This window comes from Dermacentor silvarum, chromosome 3 (genome assembly GCF_013339745.2).
Source record: "Dermacentor silvarum isolate Dsil-2018 chromosome 3, BIME_Dsil_1.4, whole genome shotgun sequence".
NCBI classification, from domain to species: Eukaryota; Metazoa; Arthropoda; class Arachnida; order Ixodida; family Ixodidae; genus Dermacentor; species Dermacentor silvarum.
In genome coordinates, this window is record NC_051156.1 from 183181524 (window position 1) to 183201752 (window position 20229).

Genomic DNA, 20229 nt, shown 5'->3' on the forward strand with positions numbered 1-20229 from the left:
ATTTCTTAATTCTGGAAGTAATATGATACATAGTCACTGAGAAATGTTCGGAATTAGGAATTGCCTGGCTTCCCCACTGAGATTTCACTGGACTTTCAGATGATCACGAACAGCGGAAAGGTGTTTGGCACTTCATTAGTACTGCACTTCATTAGTAGTGCATTTGTACTCTCACCATGGCTTTATGTAAAGTGTCCACACAGGGCATAAAGCAATGGTAGCTGAACATGCCTGCAAAATCAACTAACAAGCACATGCTTGGCTATTGCCAGTTCTGCATTACCTGATGCAAATAGGGCAAAAAAATATATATAAAAAAGCAGGAAACAGACTAAATATAACTGAGTATACTTTAATCTTTACAATTATTCTGTACATCACACCTTTATTGGTCAGCATTCTTGGGCTTCTTAGAAACAACTGTAGTATCCGCCTTCTTGACGTGCCGGAGCTGCTTTTTGGACATCCGCTTGATTTTGGCAGTGTTCTTGATCTGTGGTATGAAAAGGAGGGAAGAAACTGCTGTTTACATGGTCACTTATACTATACAAGAAACAAGGATCATATGTAATGCATGGATTTATTGAGTCCGAACTGCAGTGCTTTTCCAGGTGAGCATCAAGTGCATTTAGGCTGACCTCTCAGCTTTTCTATCACAATACAGTCGAGCGCCTCTAGAACAAAATCACCTATATAATGAAGGAATAATTCTGGCCCGGTTCTAATGTAAGCTGTGCGGTGCACGACCTTTACAACGAATTGACCAGTATACATATGATTTCAGAGGCCCCAAGCACTTCATTATAAAAGCATGCAACAGTAAATGTCTCTCTCTCTCTTTCTCAGCACATAAGTATTTTTTTCTTCAAGCAGAACAATGTGTATTAGAGAGTATATCATGCTATATTTATTTGCTGGGTCAAGAAATCCTGCTATGTAACAACATGCACTTGCTCTACGACCTGTAAGTAGTGCAACTGAATGTGCAAATACGACGCTGCCATTGTAGTGTAAACGTTTCTGCTTACTGCTTCCATTCCAAGTATTTCAAAATGGCATCCAAACAGTCATCTTTTATATGAACAAACACTTAGTATAATGGCCAATTTTCTAATATGCATTCTGTACAACCATACAGAGCATTAGATATGTAAAAATAAGCTGTCTATCCCTGTGATGGCTTAGTGACTGTGGCATTGTGCTGCGAAGCACGAGGTCGCAGGATCAAATCCAGCCTGTGGCAGCCGTATTTCAATGGGGGTGAAATTAAAAATGCGCATGTACTGTGCATTGGGTGCACATTAAAGAACCCCGGATGGTCAAAATAATTTGGAGTCCCCAACTATGGCCATGCCTCATAATCAGATCGTGTTTCTGGTACGCAAAACCACAGATTTGTTTTTTAATAAGCAACCTAAAATTAAACAGCATCTAAGAGACCAAAGAACTGTACAACATGAGCATTTTAATGCACATTCAGGGGTGGGACTGTAATTTTGGCACAATTTCTGGAGTGTTTTGGAGCAGTTTGGAGCAGACCAAATAGCATTTGAGAGCAGCTTGGAGCAGACTAAATTTCATTTTGGAGCAGTTTTGAGCAGGCCAATCTGAATTTTCTGAATAGAATACGGCAGCACACTTCAAAACCACGACTAAACACAGAATAAACCAACAGGAAGCTCGTACTAGAAGCACACTTTGTAGCTATAACGTACTAGAATATGGAAGCGCGGGTCGAGCGGCGGCTCGGCGCATGCTTTTCTGTAAAGTTGGAAACATCAGTTGCACAACGATCAAACTATATATTTCCGCGCCTACGCCCATGACGATAGCGGAAAATGTTCTCAAATTATGCAGTCCAATCAACGTTGTAACATAATTTCTGTGTCACCACATGTCACCGCAGATCAAGAGAGCTGCAATCAACCCTGGGCTGGTATGATGTAAAACTATTCGAATCTGTTTTTTTGCGATGGCAATTATATGGACACTCTAGGCGCATTTCTGGCATCGCTGTCGCCGTGATGTTCCATACAAAGTCCAGGGGCGATAACATCATCGCCGCGTGCCGCACACTGTATGTGCGAGTGAAAGTGTGGGGATGAGCCGACGATGGCGGCTCAATCTCGCGCGCGTGAGGGAGGAAAGCGGGGACGAAGCACACTGTCTTCCATCGCGCGCAAGGCACCAGGGGGGGGGTCGTTCTACTGCGGCGGCTGCTACGCATGGCGCGGCTGCGCGGGCCCTATCCTTAAAGCGATGTGCGATGAGGAGATAGTGCGAGTGCTGATAGCTTCGTGTGTGCTGTTTTTTGCCACTTAGTTCGCGTTGAAGCGAGGTAGCGCAAAAGTGAATTCGCTCGTGGCTGCTGCCGCGCTTGCTCATTCCAGGGTTTTCACAGCAAGTTTCTGTGGTAATCCAGTGAGATGTGTTTATGTTTGCATGTGCGTGCGTGACACCATGCTTGTTAGTTTACTGAGTGAACACTTGTTTACAAGTTTATACGACCGATAAAACTATTATCCTTGCTTCTTATAGCTGTCTACTAATTTGCTATCGCAATCGATGCTTAGTCTTTCAGGCGATACTGCGACGTTTTATTCCAAATCTGCCATTAGCCCTTCATGATAGGTCAAAATGGCTCACGCCTCGCCCATATGGACATAAAGACAGATTGGAATAGTTTTGCTATACCGGCCTTGGGGACATAGACGCCCGCCCGCTTCACCTGCTGCAGTGCGTGCCTCCAAAACATCTAGTTCGCTCACAGTGCTCTCAGCCTACTTGTTGTTGTTTTGCATCTCAGCTAGGGAGCGCTGAGCCGCTCTGCCCACTAAACCATATTAGCCGTCCCGACAACAGCCGGCAGTGGCCGCGCGCGTGCCGGCCACTTGCCGGAAGCGCAGTAAAGTGCAGTGTTACAAGCGCGAACATTACGACAAACTCTGCGGAAGGTGCCGTCACACGTGCGTAATGTGGATGGCTGCACGCTTTTTCTTAGAACAAATTGGCTCGCTGTTCGTGGCCACTACTTAAGCCCTTCTGGCGCAGCATGGTGCACTTTCAGTAAATTTTCTGTGTTTAGCGCAGTTTGGTGCAGGAATTTGCGTCTGTATCAAAAATGCGCAATTGGCGCAGCAATCCCACCCCTGCACATTGTACATGCTATACTAGGCAGTAAAGTGTAGACACAACTTGTGCATATCTTGTGCTGCAATCGCAAACTGTCACTTGTGCCTTGCTTACAAGATGAAATTTCGTTACAGAGGACGGAGAGAGACAAAAACTCACCACTTGCACTATTTCTGCCTTCTTGGCATTCTCCTCACGTCGCCTCAGGTTTTCTTCCCTCCTTTTCTTCTTCTCCTGAAATTGGAATAAGTTGGAGCCAATTGAGAAACTAAATATATATACACACACACATGTATACACACACGCACATACTGAAAAAAAGTAGCCTTACCCACAGCAATAACAATCTGGCAGTCAAAGGTTGTGCTGGTAAGATAAGGCTGACAGTAATTGAAGCTAAGAGAGGGAAGAATTGAAATATTTCACCTGCACAGGGGCAATTGAGATTTTTAAAAATTAAAATGTGCGCGAAGCAGAAGCAAGTAGAAGAAAATATGCCACATAAGAGTTGCTGAATAGAAAATAAATTCACTCTTTCATTACATGTGATGCAGGCCTACTCTCCAGAGCTTTCTTACACCACGAGTTGCAGAAAGGACTCAGCAGCACTCATGCTTCTAATAGTAGCTTTGAGCAAAACGAGAACAAGGTGAAAGCAGGAGCCAACTGTTTCGACAAGTGGACTTGTCGAAACGTTGGCTCCTGCTTTAACCTTGTTCTCGTTTTGCTCATCGTCTTGAACTTCTATTTCTCGCCTTCCCCGTGTTTTCCCTAATAGTAGCTTTGTTTCTTTTGACAAAGCCCTGTATACACTCGCAGACACACACGTGTGTGCGTGTGCTGTTGTTCAGACATTTTTCATATCGCAGCATTAAGTTTTTTCCGTTCCCGTGTCAGAGAATTGGGTGATTAAAGCTTTGCTGTCATACCCATCCTGTGCTTAACTTTTGATACCCCAGCTTCTGAGTGATGATCTCGAGCAGCAGGGAGCGGGTGATTTATGGAAACTGGAAGGGCAGTTTTGAAACTGAGAAGCGAAGATTTTTTTCAACTGCGCGCCGCACGCTTTCGGTCAGTTATGCAGTAATGATTGATAGCCTGCCAGCGCGGTCTTCGTCGTGCACGCTGCATCGGCCTGCCGTGAAGTACCTGCACCATTGCCTGACCATACTGCCGCTCGTGACGTCCGGTCCATACACTTCGCACAAGTGTCGATGTATCTCTTCTGACGCCAGCTTTTTGGCATGTAAGAACCTGATTACGCTGCGAATTTCACATTCTGTAGGAGATTGTATCTGAGCGGCCACCTCCCGCGTCCCAACGTGAAACCTGATGTTCCATACCTTTCAGGAGAATTCCCATTCCTATGTACACAAATTCCCTGTTTGTGACAATTCTCCCTGCACTGTTCTAAAAAAAAGATCCCCATCAATTTCCATGCACATACACACACATAGGTTAAGTGTGTATATATATAAAAAGGTGTCTTGGCAACTGTAGGTGAAGTCATGTTCAAAGACATTACATGGTTTATTTAACATTTCGATCGGACAGAAATATAGTGAGAACTCAATTTATAATGTGGAACTCTCTAATGCCAGTTCCCGACATATCTTACGTGTAATCAAAGCTCCAGCATAAACTAGCACTCGTGGCTCACAGCTCTTTAGCAATTCTGAGTAGATCACCATATCTAATACTGACGCAACAAACTGCAGTTCCCGTTTTGTACCCAACAGCACACCAGCTTTTCAACAACAAAGGCTATTAGAACTTGAAGCTAATCGACTTCAAGTTTGGTCCGTGCACTGAAAAGGGTGCGCTGTGGGTTGTCAAAATGATGGCTTGCTCAAAGGCATAATTCTAATATTTACTTCACCAACCTTAAAATTCCCTGCAATATCGCATAGATTACAACTCTCCCTTTCGTCGAAAATTGTGGCAGAAAATTCCCATAAAAAGGGAAACTTCCCTGCACGGCACATCACTACGCGAAACACAAGAGCTGCATGTGGCAGTGGAATCGGCGACACCAACAACCCTATGCCAACACCTACGACATATATCCCTAGAACGACGCTTCAAAAATGCCCAGTTTGCTGGGAAAATCCCTAAGTTTGTGTATTTGTGGTTGATGCATTGTCAACATTGGGAAAAATAAAAGCAAAAGCTAGCAAAATTTATTTTGCTAGCTTTCGCTAACTCTTTCATGTGACCCTATCGCTGAGGTGGGCCGCCGCTCTGCGCAGCTCCGACCTCGGCGACCAACTCTGGGCTGCCCAGCAGGCCTGCGAGGCGGCGCTGAGAGGATCTCGACGTCCCACGTGGGAGACCTGAGCCCAGGTCGTCAAAACTGCAGGACAACTCAATAAAGTTATTACCATCCATAGCGCAGGTGAATAGGATTGACATACGTTTAGCTGTCTCCAAACGTTCTCATGCAGTCTCCCCAGTTTTGAAGCCAGCGCTGCGCCAAGTAGAGTGCGGTCTGGGCTCGAAGCCTCAACCTGTGTCCCATGCAGGCATTCCGCTGTCATCACACCATCGTCTTCATCATACTGCCATCATCATTTCATCGTCGTTACAGTGTCATCATGCCGCTTTCGTCACACTGTCCGCCATTGTCATTCCACTGCCTAAGTCATCTCCGTCGGTGTCATTTCAACGTCATCACACTGTCGTCGTCACTCTGCCTTCATTCTATCGCTGTCATGTCGTAGCCATTCCAGCGTCGTTGCCAGAATATTGTCATTACACGCACATTCGTATCACGCACAACTGGATGTCTGACTAGTTTTACACTACGAAGCCATCACTTGACTTTGATCCCGATGGTTTCTGCCGGTTTCCTTTTTCTTTTTTTCAGCGGCCATCACAATCTAATTTCTGTATGTTAAATTGTTAAGGTGTACATCTTTGAAGGAGCTGATCCTGGCTCATGCCCCTCCACATCTCATGCAACTTGTCAAGGGCTTCACAAATTTTACAGATGGGTAAGCGGCGATCTTCGTGAATCTTTCTGAGAACTGTAGCCATGTTGACATTGGCTATCACAATTGAAGGGCACTGTTATGTTTGGCCCTGGTTTATTTTACAAGATGTCAGAGCTCGGGTGGGATGCATATGTGGACGCCGCATTCCTTCCAGGATGGCGCCTGTTTCGAGCCATACGTTACGTGTCAACTGTGTGCACAGCTCAAGTTTGTTTGAGGTGTGCACACAGTTGAGCATGCTGTCCACAAAGGAAACGGCTGCTTGTTGGAAACAGCCAATGGTCAAGGGCTGCCATATCTGGCTCCCCCCAGTGCTGGCTGCAGTGCATCACCACCTGCGTTCGGCGGCGTGTGCACCACAGACAACCCTGCTGCGGAAGCGGAATTCTGTGCTTCACCACCGTGCCTGACAGTTCCTTTTGACCTGTGCCGGACCATAAGCATTGCCGGGTGCACCACTTCGATTGACCGCGGGATGAGCCCGACGCAGCAACGCGGTTCTAGAAAGTGTTGCCAACCTTATATAAGTGCTGTTGGGGCCAGGAAATCTGCCTGGACCCTCTGTTATCCCTGCTTCTTGTATAGGGATGTAGTAATCTACCGTATAAAAAGCTCTTTGCCAAAAAGATCTCCTCGGCTTTGCGTGAAGTGGGGTCCAGACCTCCTGCCGGCCACGCATACCTCGGCACATGCAACATTATGCAACGTGTTCATCATGCTACACAGGGTTCTGCCACTTTTGAAATGGCTAAACCACTCACTACGGCCCATAGTTTTATATCTAAATGCTTGAATTAGCATTCGGTAAGTCTTAACTGGCATCTTCCCCAGTCAGAAACAAAACTTTGCACATTCTTTGTGTTTTCAAGTAACTCATTACAGCCAATGCAAAAGTGTCAGCACATCATCACAGAAACAGTACAGCTCATGACGAGCTCTCTATAAAAGCACACACTGTGAACACTCTTGTCAGCTGTCAACAAAAAATTCTAGATTAGCTCATGATGATGAGTGGCTTTCCCTTTGAAGCAGAGTGGTGGCATGTGCCACCAAATTCAAGTTTACTACATTTGTGAATGCCACTTCAATGTCATTAACACCTCTTATTTTGGTGCCTCAATGTGTTATTGATGTCACTGTTCCTTCTCTACTTATGCACCACCACTCTTCTGAACATCTCTTGCTTATATTAACCATGATAATGTTTAATTTCCAGTAGCTACAATTGAAACGTACGGCTTCATGAAGACCAAGAAATGATGAAGACTGATTGTATATATCTCTCATCCTGACTTAATTGTATGCCATTCTAACAAAATACGCTTCATTGCCTCTGTGGTACTCCTACACGTTTTGCATAAAGTTTAGGGGTGTGCGAATAATGATTTTTGAGACTGAATCGAATACGAATTGAATAATGTCAGAAACAAATCGAATAATTTTCTAATAATGAACAATAATATAGAACGATGCTCACATCCTAGTATTCTTAATGTTAGCAAGTTTCTGTCATTACATAGTACGTTATGAAGCATTGTTTATTAAAAGCACCAATGGAGCTTTAGGAGCAAACAAGTAGTTTCTTTGCATGCACAGGACTCTTCAGAGAGTGCGAATGATCGCTGTATATATAGCGTGCAAATTATGGCTACCTAAGCGACGTAGCCTGCTCCACTACGCAGTAGCGCACCCAGGATCTCTGCCAGGGGGGGGTTGACAGTTTGCCAATACCATCTAAGCAGCACTAATTTCAATTTCTTCATGGGAAATTGTAAAAAAATTCGATTTTTGCGCAAGTTTGCGAGTGTGCAGACGATTGCGCATCTTACATCTTAGTTGCAGTACTCAAAGGCACAAGGAAAGAAGGGTTAAACAAAAAAAAAGGGGGGGGGGGGTAACTCGGCCTCAGGGGGGGGTTACAACCCCTGAATCCCCCCCCGTCAGTGCGCCACTGCCACTACGCAAGTTCTCATGTTTTATGTCTAAACTATGCCCGCGGGGGTGAAAATTTACCATACTTTTGCTATAATTTTATGTTAAATTGGGCGAAGGTGACGTTTAGAAATATTCTAAAAGTGTTTGAAAAATATTCACATCTACGAATAGTGACTATTCCATTCGTTATTCGAAAGTTTCGAGTCATCGCACACCCCTATAAAGTTATTTTGTAGCAGCCTGTCTAAGGGAGGCCTAGAAAAGTACTCAGTTGCCAAACCAGAGTTATGGCAAAACATCTCTTTCTCCCCTATTTTATAGTTTTACACAGCTGTCTTCTTTTTCATGTTCTCTAACCAATATTCGCCACCTGCTTGTCTAACTTTAAGCCTAATGCTCCTTTTCACGCCACTGAGAATTCAGAATTTGCCAACATAAATGCTTAAGCACACTTGCTGCCCACCTGCTGTCGTTCATATGGCTCAGTTCCTTCTAAAATAATATATTGTACTTTGTGCTTTCCTCACCTCGAATATTGTCCCATGAAACCCAGTTACTGCTTCATTACTCCTTCACATAGGCCTTTCACCACCGCATACTTGCATACTCAATGTCACACACACATATATATATAATGTTCTGTGCTTCCTCATTGCTGCATTTCTCACGGCTTTTGCTATAAGTGCCTTTTTGTGAGCTTTCAAATATCGCACCGTTTCAACACATCCATACACCAAGTTATTTGTATCCTTTTACTGTTGGTGTCTTGTTTTGGGACTCCCTGTTTCATTTACTGCTGAAAACCACTAGACCCAATTTTTCTTGGACTAAATGGGAATCCCAGCTTCTCACCCACACTGGCCACAAAATATCAGAATATATCCATGACTCATGGCAATATTGAATATCGCCATGACTATTTTTCTGCTAACACAATGTCTGCATACATTAAGCCTGACTGCAGTTCCTCTGCAAATACTACATTCAATATGGGACGAAATTTAAAGCCTTTTTTTTTTTTTTGTTCTAACCATTGTTCCATTCTTCTTTCAAAAATTATAAAAAAGAAGCGGGGACAGTGGAAAGCCTTGTTGCAGCCCTTTCTTAATACATACTGTTCTTTTCTCGCCTCGCGCCTTCCGAAAAAATCTGAACATTAATCTTCCTGTACATATTCTTTAGTAGCTTTTCAATGTTTTTTATTTTTTTTGATGGCCCTTACTAACAGCAAATACCATAATGCAATTTCTGCAAAACACAGGACTACTCGACGCTTAAAAAGTACGCTGCTGCGTTAACGACAAGCTTTCATCTCATCACTGTTCTCGTCATCATCGTCCTCCATCCTTGTTCTAGTCCTTTTCTCTTTCCTCTGCGCAGGAGTGGCAGGCCAGAGAGCACAAGCTCAGGCCTACCTTCGCTCCTTTTCTATAAATAAAGTCGTCTCTCTCGTAATATTCTCAACCGACTACACACTGTGTTCCGGCAACACATGTATTCCACAAACACCTCCTCTTTGCATAGTGATATGCATCACTTATGTTTGAGGAAGCTATGTATTGACCTTTTCAAGAAGGGCACTGTGAGCACCGCTGCCACCATGGGTAAATGGTGCCATCTAGCGAACCATATGAAGCCAAACAGTCAGAGAAGCTAAGGAAAGCATAGGGGAAATTATTTGCCATGTTTAATTGATGCCTAGAAATGATAAGGCAATGAAAAATAAAGTGAACGAAAAATGCAACTCGCACCCGCTGCATTTATGTGTGTACCTGTGCGGTGGTTATGTTGTCATAAGTATTGAGCTACACACCACCACCTCTGGAAAGATATATTTTGTCAATGCTAACGCTTAGTAGGATGTAAATTCTGCCATACAAATTTCTGCAGTGACCTGCAGTTGCACAGTAGCAAAAAGGCTTGTGGATTACTGAAAATCGTGTATCAAGAGATAATAAATGTTTTGTTTTTTTTCCAGCAGATTCCTTCTTTCTCTCCTCCCCTGCGGGGAGGGGAGTCAGGCGGCTTTCCCATCGGTGGCACAACCCTCGTGCAAACCAGCCACAAATGTAGACAGTCATGTAGCCATGAAGCACCATGGCCATTTGACCAAGCAAAGAACAAGGTAGGGTGGTCGGAGAGAAGAAGACTGCGAGCCCCAGCAAAGGAAAGACCATTGCTAGTGCCTTGTTTCTCTCCTTTGCTGCACCCTACCTTTGTTTGCTGTATATGAGCCCGGCAAATGCCTCAGTCATTACTAGCCTGCAACCCAGTGAGACTGCTGGTTGCAATAAACGTTGCTGTTTTCCTCAGTACGCTTCCACTCGTCCTTGTACTGCTGAAGTCCGGCCACAGAAGGCGAGCACTCAGGAGTTGGTCATCGAGCCTAGGCCCTACGTGTGAAGGCAGCTTGGCGAGAGCCCTGTCCACAAGCGTGCTGTTTCACCGTGAACCAGAATGCTGTACGAGCAGCTCAAAACATCCCCGACTATAATTTTTTTCGTTTGTTTAATCCACATATCATAATTGTGTTGGTTGCTTGTTAACCAAGGTTGCGACTTAGTGCACACAGCTCCTCAAAAATCAGCCTGCTGTGCATTTGCCTAACTATATGGTACATCAGGAAATGAAGTTCCTTCATCCTCTAATCATGTGCTTAAATAGAATAACAGCCACAGTATTATTTTCGGGAGCTGAAAATCTGGTACAAGAGAGTATGCAGCAATAAAAAACAATACCCCAGTACCTTTTTTTAGAGTAACTGCCATGCTGCTTCTACTTATTGAAAAGTTCAGTCTTACCTCAATTTTTCTCTTCTTCTCTTCCTTGATTTCACGGTCGAGTGCCACTAATGCCTTTCTTTCTGCTCGCTGTTCCATTTTAAACTTCCACGATGTTTTCAGAGGCCTGTCTTTCATCATGCTTGAGAACCTGCAAATGTTTCAGAATAAAAAAAATGAAAAGCCCTGTTTTATTGAGTATAAACACTAAGTAACAGCAAGGGAAGAAGAGGCAAGGTTGCGCTAATTCAATTACATAAAAGCAATAGTTCAAACAATGATGTATCTAGTACTCCATCCAAGTGGAACAGTAACCACTGCTAGAATTTCGCCCAGACATAATGCTAATGCTGTTGCTGGCATTATCTGCAGGTGTAACCCGAATGTCACCTTTGTCTGTATGGAACAGTGCTGAATGGCATTGCATTCTATCCAGACAGAACAGTAATGTTGTAGGGGGTGTTCCGTCTGGATGAAACCTACCATAACAGCTGTTAGCTGCTACACGTGGCATATTGGAATGGTCACTTCACAGCACTAGAAGGCCCATGTAAGACAGCAACTGAGCATAAGCATGCTGCAATGATTATAATTAAGGGCGCACGAATAGTAGTTTTAGAGACCAAATCGAATAGCACCAGAAATGAAACAAATATTGAAAACTTAATGAGCAGCTGTTTTCACCAATAAAATAACACACTGCCCACATCCCTTCGTAAGGCATTCCCTCACTTTTAGTCTAACGTCTTCCATCAACCCCTGTATTGATGGGAAATAAATATTATTATTATTATTATTATTATTATTATTATTATCCTAGTACATTCACAATGTTGGCAAGCCTTTATAATTAAGTTGCAGCATTGTTTATTAAAAGCACAAATGGAGTATAAGAAACAAATAAGGAGTTATTTTGCGTGCTCAGGATTCGTCGGTGAGTGTGAATTGGCCGGAGATGGCTGGCTCCCTGAGAGACATATAGTGCACTACGCTACGTAAATTCTTTTGTTTTATATCTACTATGGTCGCTGGGATGAAGTTTATAGCACTTTTGCTCCAGTTTAAAGTTTGACGTGGTACAGTTGACGATCTAAAATATTCAAAGAACTAATGATCATGATGACAGATTATCACTACTAGATACCCCGATTCTCGTAATACAGACTCTTGTCTGTATTACTCGATCTTGTGCCACTGCCAGCCCACAAAAAAGTGGCAAGCCAAATATGCAAATAAACAAGAGTTGCAGTGCCACGCGAGTAGCGTTTCCCACACACAGTTGTCGTGTAGTAAGAATTTCTGCGCATTTCTGCGCACTAAGCTCATCAACACTTTGAATGGTGGCGAAAGCGATGCGCGACCAGAACACGGTTTCGTAATATACTATGTTTTAAGATCAAAATTTAATCACCGATGTCAGCAGCAAGTTTGTCAAGCAGATGCACTACGAAGGTAACATCTCACCCGAGAAAACAAACGAAGCATATGAAGCGTGCAATGACGAATGGTTTTATCACACTTCCCACAGTAATTTTGATATGTTCACACGTTATCAAATATTACAGGTGAACCTATCTATATGAAAAATTGAAAGACTAATAGCAATGCTATTTTACCAATATTTCTCGCTGCACTTCCATGTGCGAGTTAGCACACTGAGCACGTGCCATACCTTTTTTTCTCACTTTTCCACACTCGGCCAGACTTTGGAACACCTCTTGGAATTTCTTCCACGTCGCCCTTCTTCTTTTTGGACCGGGTCATAATGATCGTGCGTTGCTATCCTTTTCAGTCCAACGAAGCTTTGCCAAAACGACAACACGTGCTGCGGACAGCGGTTTGTAAACACGATTGCTCTCTTGACTTGGCTCGGCTACGATTCGACTTGATCCGGCTACATTTTAGCTCATTGAAGCTTGGCTTAGCTTGGCTACAAAAATTAGCTACAGCCACCTAAAGTATGGCGGTTACGATGTAACCGATTACTTCTGGCATGAGGGAACGGCTGTTGGCACCGGCGCTCGAGATACCGAGTCGAATATCCTGCAGGCTGCAGTCGAGATACCGTGGTCGAATCCGCCTTTTTCACGGCGCTACGGCGCATGCGCCCTGCCCTGGCGGATTAGTCGCGAAACGTTTTGGAAGGGTCGCGCGCGCGGCCGTGCGGCCCTGTCTCGGGAAAACGTCCCCCGAAAAAAAAAAAAAAAAAAAAAAAATGCGCTCGCACGCGCGCTACTGCAAGTGCAAACTCGTGCTGTGTACCTCGTTGAAACTTCACTGGTAGCTCGACGTCGGTGCGGTACCGAAAACGTGCGTAGCGTAAGACTGCAACTCCGCTTTTAACAGAAAGCAGCGAGGGCTTCGTCCAGACTGCACAGCGAACCACGTAGTTGCCGCCTTGCATTGATGGCTGTAATAGCAAATTTATCGATAAACTCCTGCGTTACACTTCGACCACACTTAAAAACACGTTGCTGACGAAGACATCTTGCAGCGTCGGTCCTCGCTTGCTGGTAGTGGCAGCGTGTGCCCGACTTCACGTACTCGTTCAAGACGCGGTAACACTGGGTCGATACGAGACCGACAAGACGCGGACGCTTACGATTGGCCGACCATGCAGCACTGTGTCGCGGGGACCATTTTATCATACCAGGCCTACAAGACGTAACCGACGAGCGCGAGTTGTACTGCGACGGGCTTTCTTGTCAACCGCACCGATAAAATCAGCGTGCCGACCATCATTCGACCGAACCCCGCGCGATCGGCCGTCGAAGCCGATAACGCGATAGCCGCAACGCCTTCGTTGGTATATATAAATAATCGTGCTCAAAATGAGTCAATACATGCCTACGAAGTTGAAATGCACAAGATTGGACCCTCTCAATCCGTGCACATAAGTTTCAGCCAATGTTGATCCTGTTCAGCGGAGGTTAGGCCTGGCGCCGTCGAGTTCGCGCACCCGCTACCGGCGGACCTATACTGAAAAGTAAGCAAGTTAGGATGAAGGAAAGTGCTTTTATAGTCCAGTTCTAGCTTTAGCGATTTGAAATAAACTACTCTTCGCGTCGATCGCCGCGTACACAATAAGCTGCAAGCGGGGACACAACGCTGTGTCCAACGCCTGTGCCAACATCTGTACGTCACCGTTCCCGTAGGCTGCCGGTCATATTCGCAACGTAGATGGGTGGGTTTTTACGTGTTGGCACGCTGACACATTTCTTAATTCCTGAGACGTACTCTTTATCTCTGCGTCAAACCCGAAACAAGAGACGGTACATTCGGTACAGCAGCATAAACAGCCGCCTCGCTCAGTTATATACCAACGGTGTCAGCGATGTCATCCGCGTTATTGCAGGAGAACAACACGGCCTTTAAATGAGCGCTTATGCGAGCACAGTTTGCTCTAATAATGTTTTATCACACGCGCAAACTAACTATCGCGAAGTTAAAGAAAAGTGAGAATCAGTAATAAATTAACAGCCCAATATTTGTAACTGGATCACAGCCGCTATTGTTTAAGTGGCTCAGCCGCTCATACTGACTCGTCTCACGATGGAACAACGCGGCTCATATGAGCAGATATGTGTGTTTTATTCTACGTTTCGACATTCTTTCATATCAGCGCATTTTCATATATGCACCTTTCCCCTATTTTTTGAGGCTAACAACGATCTGTGGCTGTAGATGCCGATGTAAACAAGTGCATCGCTTTGCTAAATCCGACGCGGAAGGCTGCGCACTCGAAAACATCTTATTTATGCGAAATGTCTAAAGAATGTGTAAAAAGAATTACAAAAAAAGCGAGGTGCAAGTGCAGGAGTTAGCGCCAACAAACTCCAAAGCAGCGGCTACGGTAGAGGGAACTCAGCGTGCCTTTATCGGCCGCACTGTAAACAAAACAGCACACTCAGGCCTGCTCATAGCTGCCAGGAACGACAAGCTGCCCCCCCCCCCCCGAAGCCATTAATAATTATTCGCAATCCACGAAACGCACAACCGATGCGCACTTAACACGGGCGCAGGTTCACAAATCAACCGGCGAGAGCCCCAGCCCCCTACCAAAACGTTTCCAGCGGCGCGCGGCAGAGGGCAGCACAGGAAAATGAAAAAGGCGGATTGCCCGTCCAACTCGGGTGCGACTGTTTTCACAACAAATCCGTGCAGGGGCGGGGCCTCGCCTCGACGACGTATCATCATTTTCTTTTTTTCCTCTCTGTTTGGCGGCGCGGTCGGTTGTGCCCCGGTGCCGCGGCGGTCGTTGGGTGTTGCGGAGCGCAGCGTAGCAACACCCCAAATAAAAAGATACTGCTTCAGTCAGGTAGACTGATCCCTCCCTGATAGTGAGATTATCTTTGGATCATCAAAACTGTGATGCGTTTATTTAGGAATACCATCGATCCCTTAACAGCAGCCACAGTTGTGCCTAGTCACCACCAGCCCAGCGTGTTCTCCGTTCCAACGCCGGCTAAAGCCTTTAACGCCGGCGTCGTTGGAACGCCGCCAAACACACAGGAAAAAAAGAAAAAGAAAATGGTGATACGTCATCGAGGCGAGGCTCCGCCCCTGCACGGATTTGTTGTGAAAACAGCCGCACCCGTCCAACTCTAATGGTCCAGCGGTCATCTCACCTACGCATTGCATGGCCTGCCCAGCTCCATTTTTTTCTCTTATCAACTAGAATATCGGCTATCCCCATCTTCTATCTGATCCACACCGCTCTCTTCTTGTCTCTTAGCGTTACGCCTAACATTTTTTCGTTCCATCGTTCTTTGTGCTGTTCTTAACTTGTCCTTGAGCTTTTTTTGTTACCCTCCAAGTTTCTGCCCCAAATGTTAGCATGGCAGAATGCAATGATTGTACAATTTTCTTTTCAACGACAGTGATAAGCTCCCAGACAGGATTTGGCAATGCCTGCCGTATGCACTCCAGCCCAATTTTATTCTTCTGCAAATTTCCTTCTCATGGTCAGGGTCCCCTGTAAGTAATTGACCTACATAAACATATTCCTTTACAGACTCTAGAGGCTGGCTGGCGATCCTGAATTCTTGTTCCCTTGCCAGGCTATTGAACATTATCTTTGTCTTCTGCATATTCACTTTCAACCCAATTCTTACACTTTCTCGATTAAGGTCCTCAATCATTTGCTGTAATTCATCTCCATTGTTACTGAATAGGACAACGTCAACTGCAAACCGAAGGTTGCTGAGATATTCGACGTTGATCCTCACTCCTAAGCCTTCCCAGTCTAAGAGCTTGAATACTTCTTCTAAGCATGCAGTGAATAGCATTGGAGAGATTGTGTCTCCTTGCCTGACCCCTTTCTTGATAGGTAACTTTCTACTTTTCCTGTGGAGAACCAAGGTAGCTGTGGAATCCTTGTAGATATTTGCTAAGATATTCACGTATGCCTCCTGTACTCCTTGATTACGCGATGCCTCTATGACTGCTGGTATCTATACTGAATCAAATGCCTTTTCATAATCTATGAAAGCCATACAGAGAGGTTGATTGTACTCCACAGATTTCTCGATTACCTGATTGATGACATGGATATGATCCATCGTAGAATATCCCTTCCTGAAGCCAGCCTGTTCTCTTGGTTGACTGAAGTCAAGTGTTGCCCTGATTCTATTGGAAATTATCTTGGTGAATATTTTATACAATACTGAAAGCAATTAAGCTTATAGGTATATAATTCTTCAATTCTTTAACGTCTCCCTTCTTATAGATGAGTATAATGTTGGCGTTCTTCCAGCTTTCTGGTACACTTGAAGTCGTGAGATATTGTGTATAAAGGGCCGCAAGCTTTTCAAGCATGATATCTCCTCCATCTTTGATTAAATCGACCCTTGTTACATCTTCTCCAGCAGCTTTTTCCTTGGTCATGTCTTGCAAGGCCGTTCTAACTTCATTGCTAGAGATAGAAGGAGCCTCTGTATCCCGTTTATCACTAGTAAAAGCTCGATGATACGATCACGGCTAATACGAATTTCCGGATGATACGAATTTTTCTGTGGTCCCGGCCGAGCCCCAATACTTTGCAACGTGCTAGAGAACGGTTGTTACGAATCGATTTCCGGCCTGCGTTGGTTGATACGAATAAACGCCGCCCCACCGACGGCCGCGAAAGAGAACAGCGCGCAGTCACGCGCTTTCTCCCGTTCTCTTTTGGTGCGGAGGCGCGGACGCGGCGCCGGACAGCGCGGACTCCGCGACTGGGCGCGAAGAGTTTGAAGCGGTGGCGCTTTTGTACTTTTCCTCCTTTTCGGCGGCCGCCCATCGGACGGAGTGGCTGCTGTGCTTCGGGCCGCGTTCTTTGTGTTTGCGCCATTTTACCTAGTCGCAGCGAGCTATGTCTACCGAGATAGGATTGTCTACCGAGATAAGACATTAGAGACTTTTTCTTCAAGAAATAAATGCTTTTTACGTACATGTGCCTGAGTGAGTTCACCTCTGACTCTTTAATTTAGCTACCGTCGAGTCTCGTTAATTCGAACAAGCTTATTTCGAACATACCGCGCACCGACAATGCTCTTAGCAGCGCGCCAAATCACGCGGCGGCGCCTCCGACCGGCATTGCTCCGACACCGCCGTAGAGCAAAAGCTCAGGAGAGACCCCTCAATGCCGCGCGCGAAGGAACGGGGGAAAAAAAAAAGAAAAAGAACCCGCGGCGGAAATTTCACCCTCTCTCAAATTGCAAGGTCGCCGTTTCTGCATCGCGCCGGAACAAGCGTGTACGTGCCGACTAGTGTGTTCTAGACAACCGTATTCTAGCACACACTAGTGCCGACGTCTCAGCCACGCGGATAAAATGGCAGTGAACCCTTCTCCTCTATGCTTCCTCTATTTTCTAGTCACATGTTGACCTTGCACGCTGCGGCAGCAGCGCAGAGGGAAGCAGCGGCGGAAGCGCAGTCGGGCCAACGAAACTGCCCACGCCCGCAAACGCTCGCTTCCCGATAACGGCAGAAAACGAAACTTCAGGGAGCGGCTAAAATAAGCTGGCGCCAGCACGGCGGCGGGCGCGCACGGAGATGTGCGCACGGAGTCGAAGGTGAGAAAGCTACGAGGGAGTTGAGAGGGAGGAAGGGAGGGAGGGCGAGGGGAGCCACAGAAGCGGCGGAGTTGACGCGGCCAAATCCGCTTCCCTGCCGCCCTCCTCCCTCACCTTCGACGGTCTCCGCGCGCACCCGTGTGCCGGCGCCGCCCGCTCCCTGAAGCTTCGTTTTCTGCCGTTATCGGGAAGCGACCATTAGCCGGCCTGGGCAGTTTCGTGACCCGCGCTTGCTATGCGCTTGCTTGCCGCGATATTTCACGACTCGCACCGTTCGTGCATCGTGCTATGGTGCACGAATACTTCAAAAATACGTCCTTTATATTCGAACAAATTTTCGGGCCCCTTCGAGTTCGAATTATCGAGATTCGACTGTAGTTTTAATTGTTTCGATGATACGAATTTCGGCTAATACGAATATTTTTCGTGACCCCGTGAGATTCGTATCATCGAGCTTTCACTACTTCAAATGAAAGTAGCTTGGCTGCTCTGGGAACTGTACAGGTCAGTATAGAATTCTTCCGCTGCTTTTACTATGTCATCGAAATTTCTGATGATATTACCGTGCTTATCTTTCAGTGCATACATTTTGCCTTGTCCTATGCCAAGTTTTCTTCTTACCGATTTCAGGCTGCGTCCATATTCTACTGCTTCCTCAATATTTTCCACGTTATAATTTCGAATATCCCTTACTTTCCTCTTGTTGATCAGTTTTGACAATTTAGCAAATTCTATCTGATCTCTTGAGTTGGACACTTTCATGCTTCGTCGTTTCTTTATTAGGTCCTTTTGTTACTTGGGAGAGCTTACGTACTAGTTGCCTTGGTGCCTTACCTCCCACTCCAATTGTTGCTTCTGAGAGGAGCCTAGTTACGGTTTCATTCAGTACCTTCTATGCTATTTTCATCTTCCTGTTCTAAAGCTGCATATTTATTTGCGAGCATCAGCCTGAATTGGTCTGCTTTTACCCTTATTGCGTCTAGGTTGGCCTGTTTCTTCTCGACTCTCTCTCTCTCTTCAAATTGAGAGAAATCCTAGACATCACTTACCTATGGTCGTAATGCAACTAACACAGCGCAGTAAGGATGAAGGACAAGTCGAGACAGGACAAGCTTCCTCCTATTCAGCCTCCTATTTATACTTCTGCATTGAAGTCGCCCATGACTACAGTATACTGAGTTTGCACCTTTATCATTGCCAATTCTACATCTTAAAACTTCTATTTCTTCATCATCATTGCTGGAGGTTAGAGCGTAGGCTTGTACTACTTGTATTCTATACCTCCTATTCAGCTTGATTACGACGACTGCTACCCTCTCATTAAGGCTGTAGAATTCATCAATGTTACCAGCTGCATCCTTATGGAATAGAAATCCTACCCCGTATTTCTTCACCGAATCCAATACCTGCTGTTTCGACCTTGCATGGCCGCCAAAATGTTTCTTTTTTGTTTTTTTTTCTTTTTTTCTTTTCCAGGAGGCGGGTGAAGGAGTTAGCAGTGGCGTATCAACTAGTTCACGAGTGGGGGAGCAAGCGCCAAGCCCTCTGGCCACAGTGAACTAGAAAACTACTAGTATTCTAGTTAAGTATATGCCATGACCGTCATATACGTACTATATTGTACAGGGTGTTTCAGCGAACACTTCAAAAATTCTTAAAGGTTGCCTGTGGCAGATAGCATAATTTTAGTTTACGAGCTGGTCTACTCGAAGAGGCGGACATTACTTGCACAAGAAATGAAATGCGTAATTGAATATAACTACCAATAATTCACTAATTAGGTTTTTAACTAATTACCTGATGGTCTATATTGCAATTTACAAATTGTAGCCGTGGAGTTCGCAAGGCGGATCCACTTGGAACGAATTCTCAGGATGACACCAGTTTCAAGATATTAATTATCGAACTTTGCGGAGAAATGCATTGGCATTCCAGTTAGTATCTTAAAAAAAAAACGTCGCTTTATGGATTCAAGCACAAATTTAACTGAAATAAATTTTGAAAGTGTTCGCCGAGACAATTTGTATACTAGAGGTGGGTCAATATCAACGTTTCCGAATACGAATCGAATCTGAATAGTAAGTATCGAATTGTCAAACGCGGACGCATGAACCGGGTGTTTCTACGAAGAATAAGTAATATTAAAAAATAGTTTTGAAATAAAAGGACGGTTCATCATCCATGGACTCGGGAGCCACTCAAGCGCAAAAAAAAAAGGTATATTTTTCAAAAGCACAAAAATATTCATTGTAACGCGAACAGCGCATCAACATAAAACATAATAAAACACAAATTAAAAACAATTTAAAATTAAAGAATGGTTGCACGTTGGAG

General features: G+C 45.0%; 1 protein-coding gene across 1 annotated transcript; it reads right to left on the reverse strand.

Moving 5' to 3' along the window:
- Positions 1-340: 340 nt before the first annotated feature.
- LOC119446221 (coiled-coil domain-containing protein 86) lies at positions 341-12713 on the reverse strand. The gene is made up of 4 exons (XM_037710588.2): positions 12513-12713; positions 10862-10991; positions 3292-3366; positions 341-493 (listed from the first exon to the last, which is right to left on the reverse strand). Exons 1-4 carry the CDS (start codon positions 12602-12604, stop codon positions 386-388), a joined length of 405 nt encoding a protein of 134 aa, XP_037566516.1. The 5' UTR covers positions 12605-12713; the 3' UTR covers positions 341-385.
- Positions 12714-20229: the final 7516 nt, after the last annotated feature.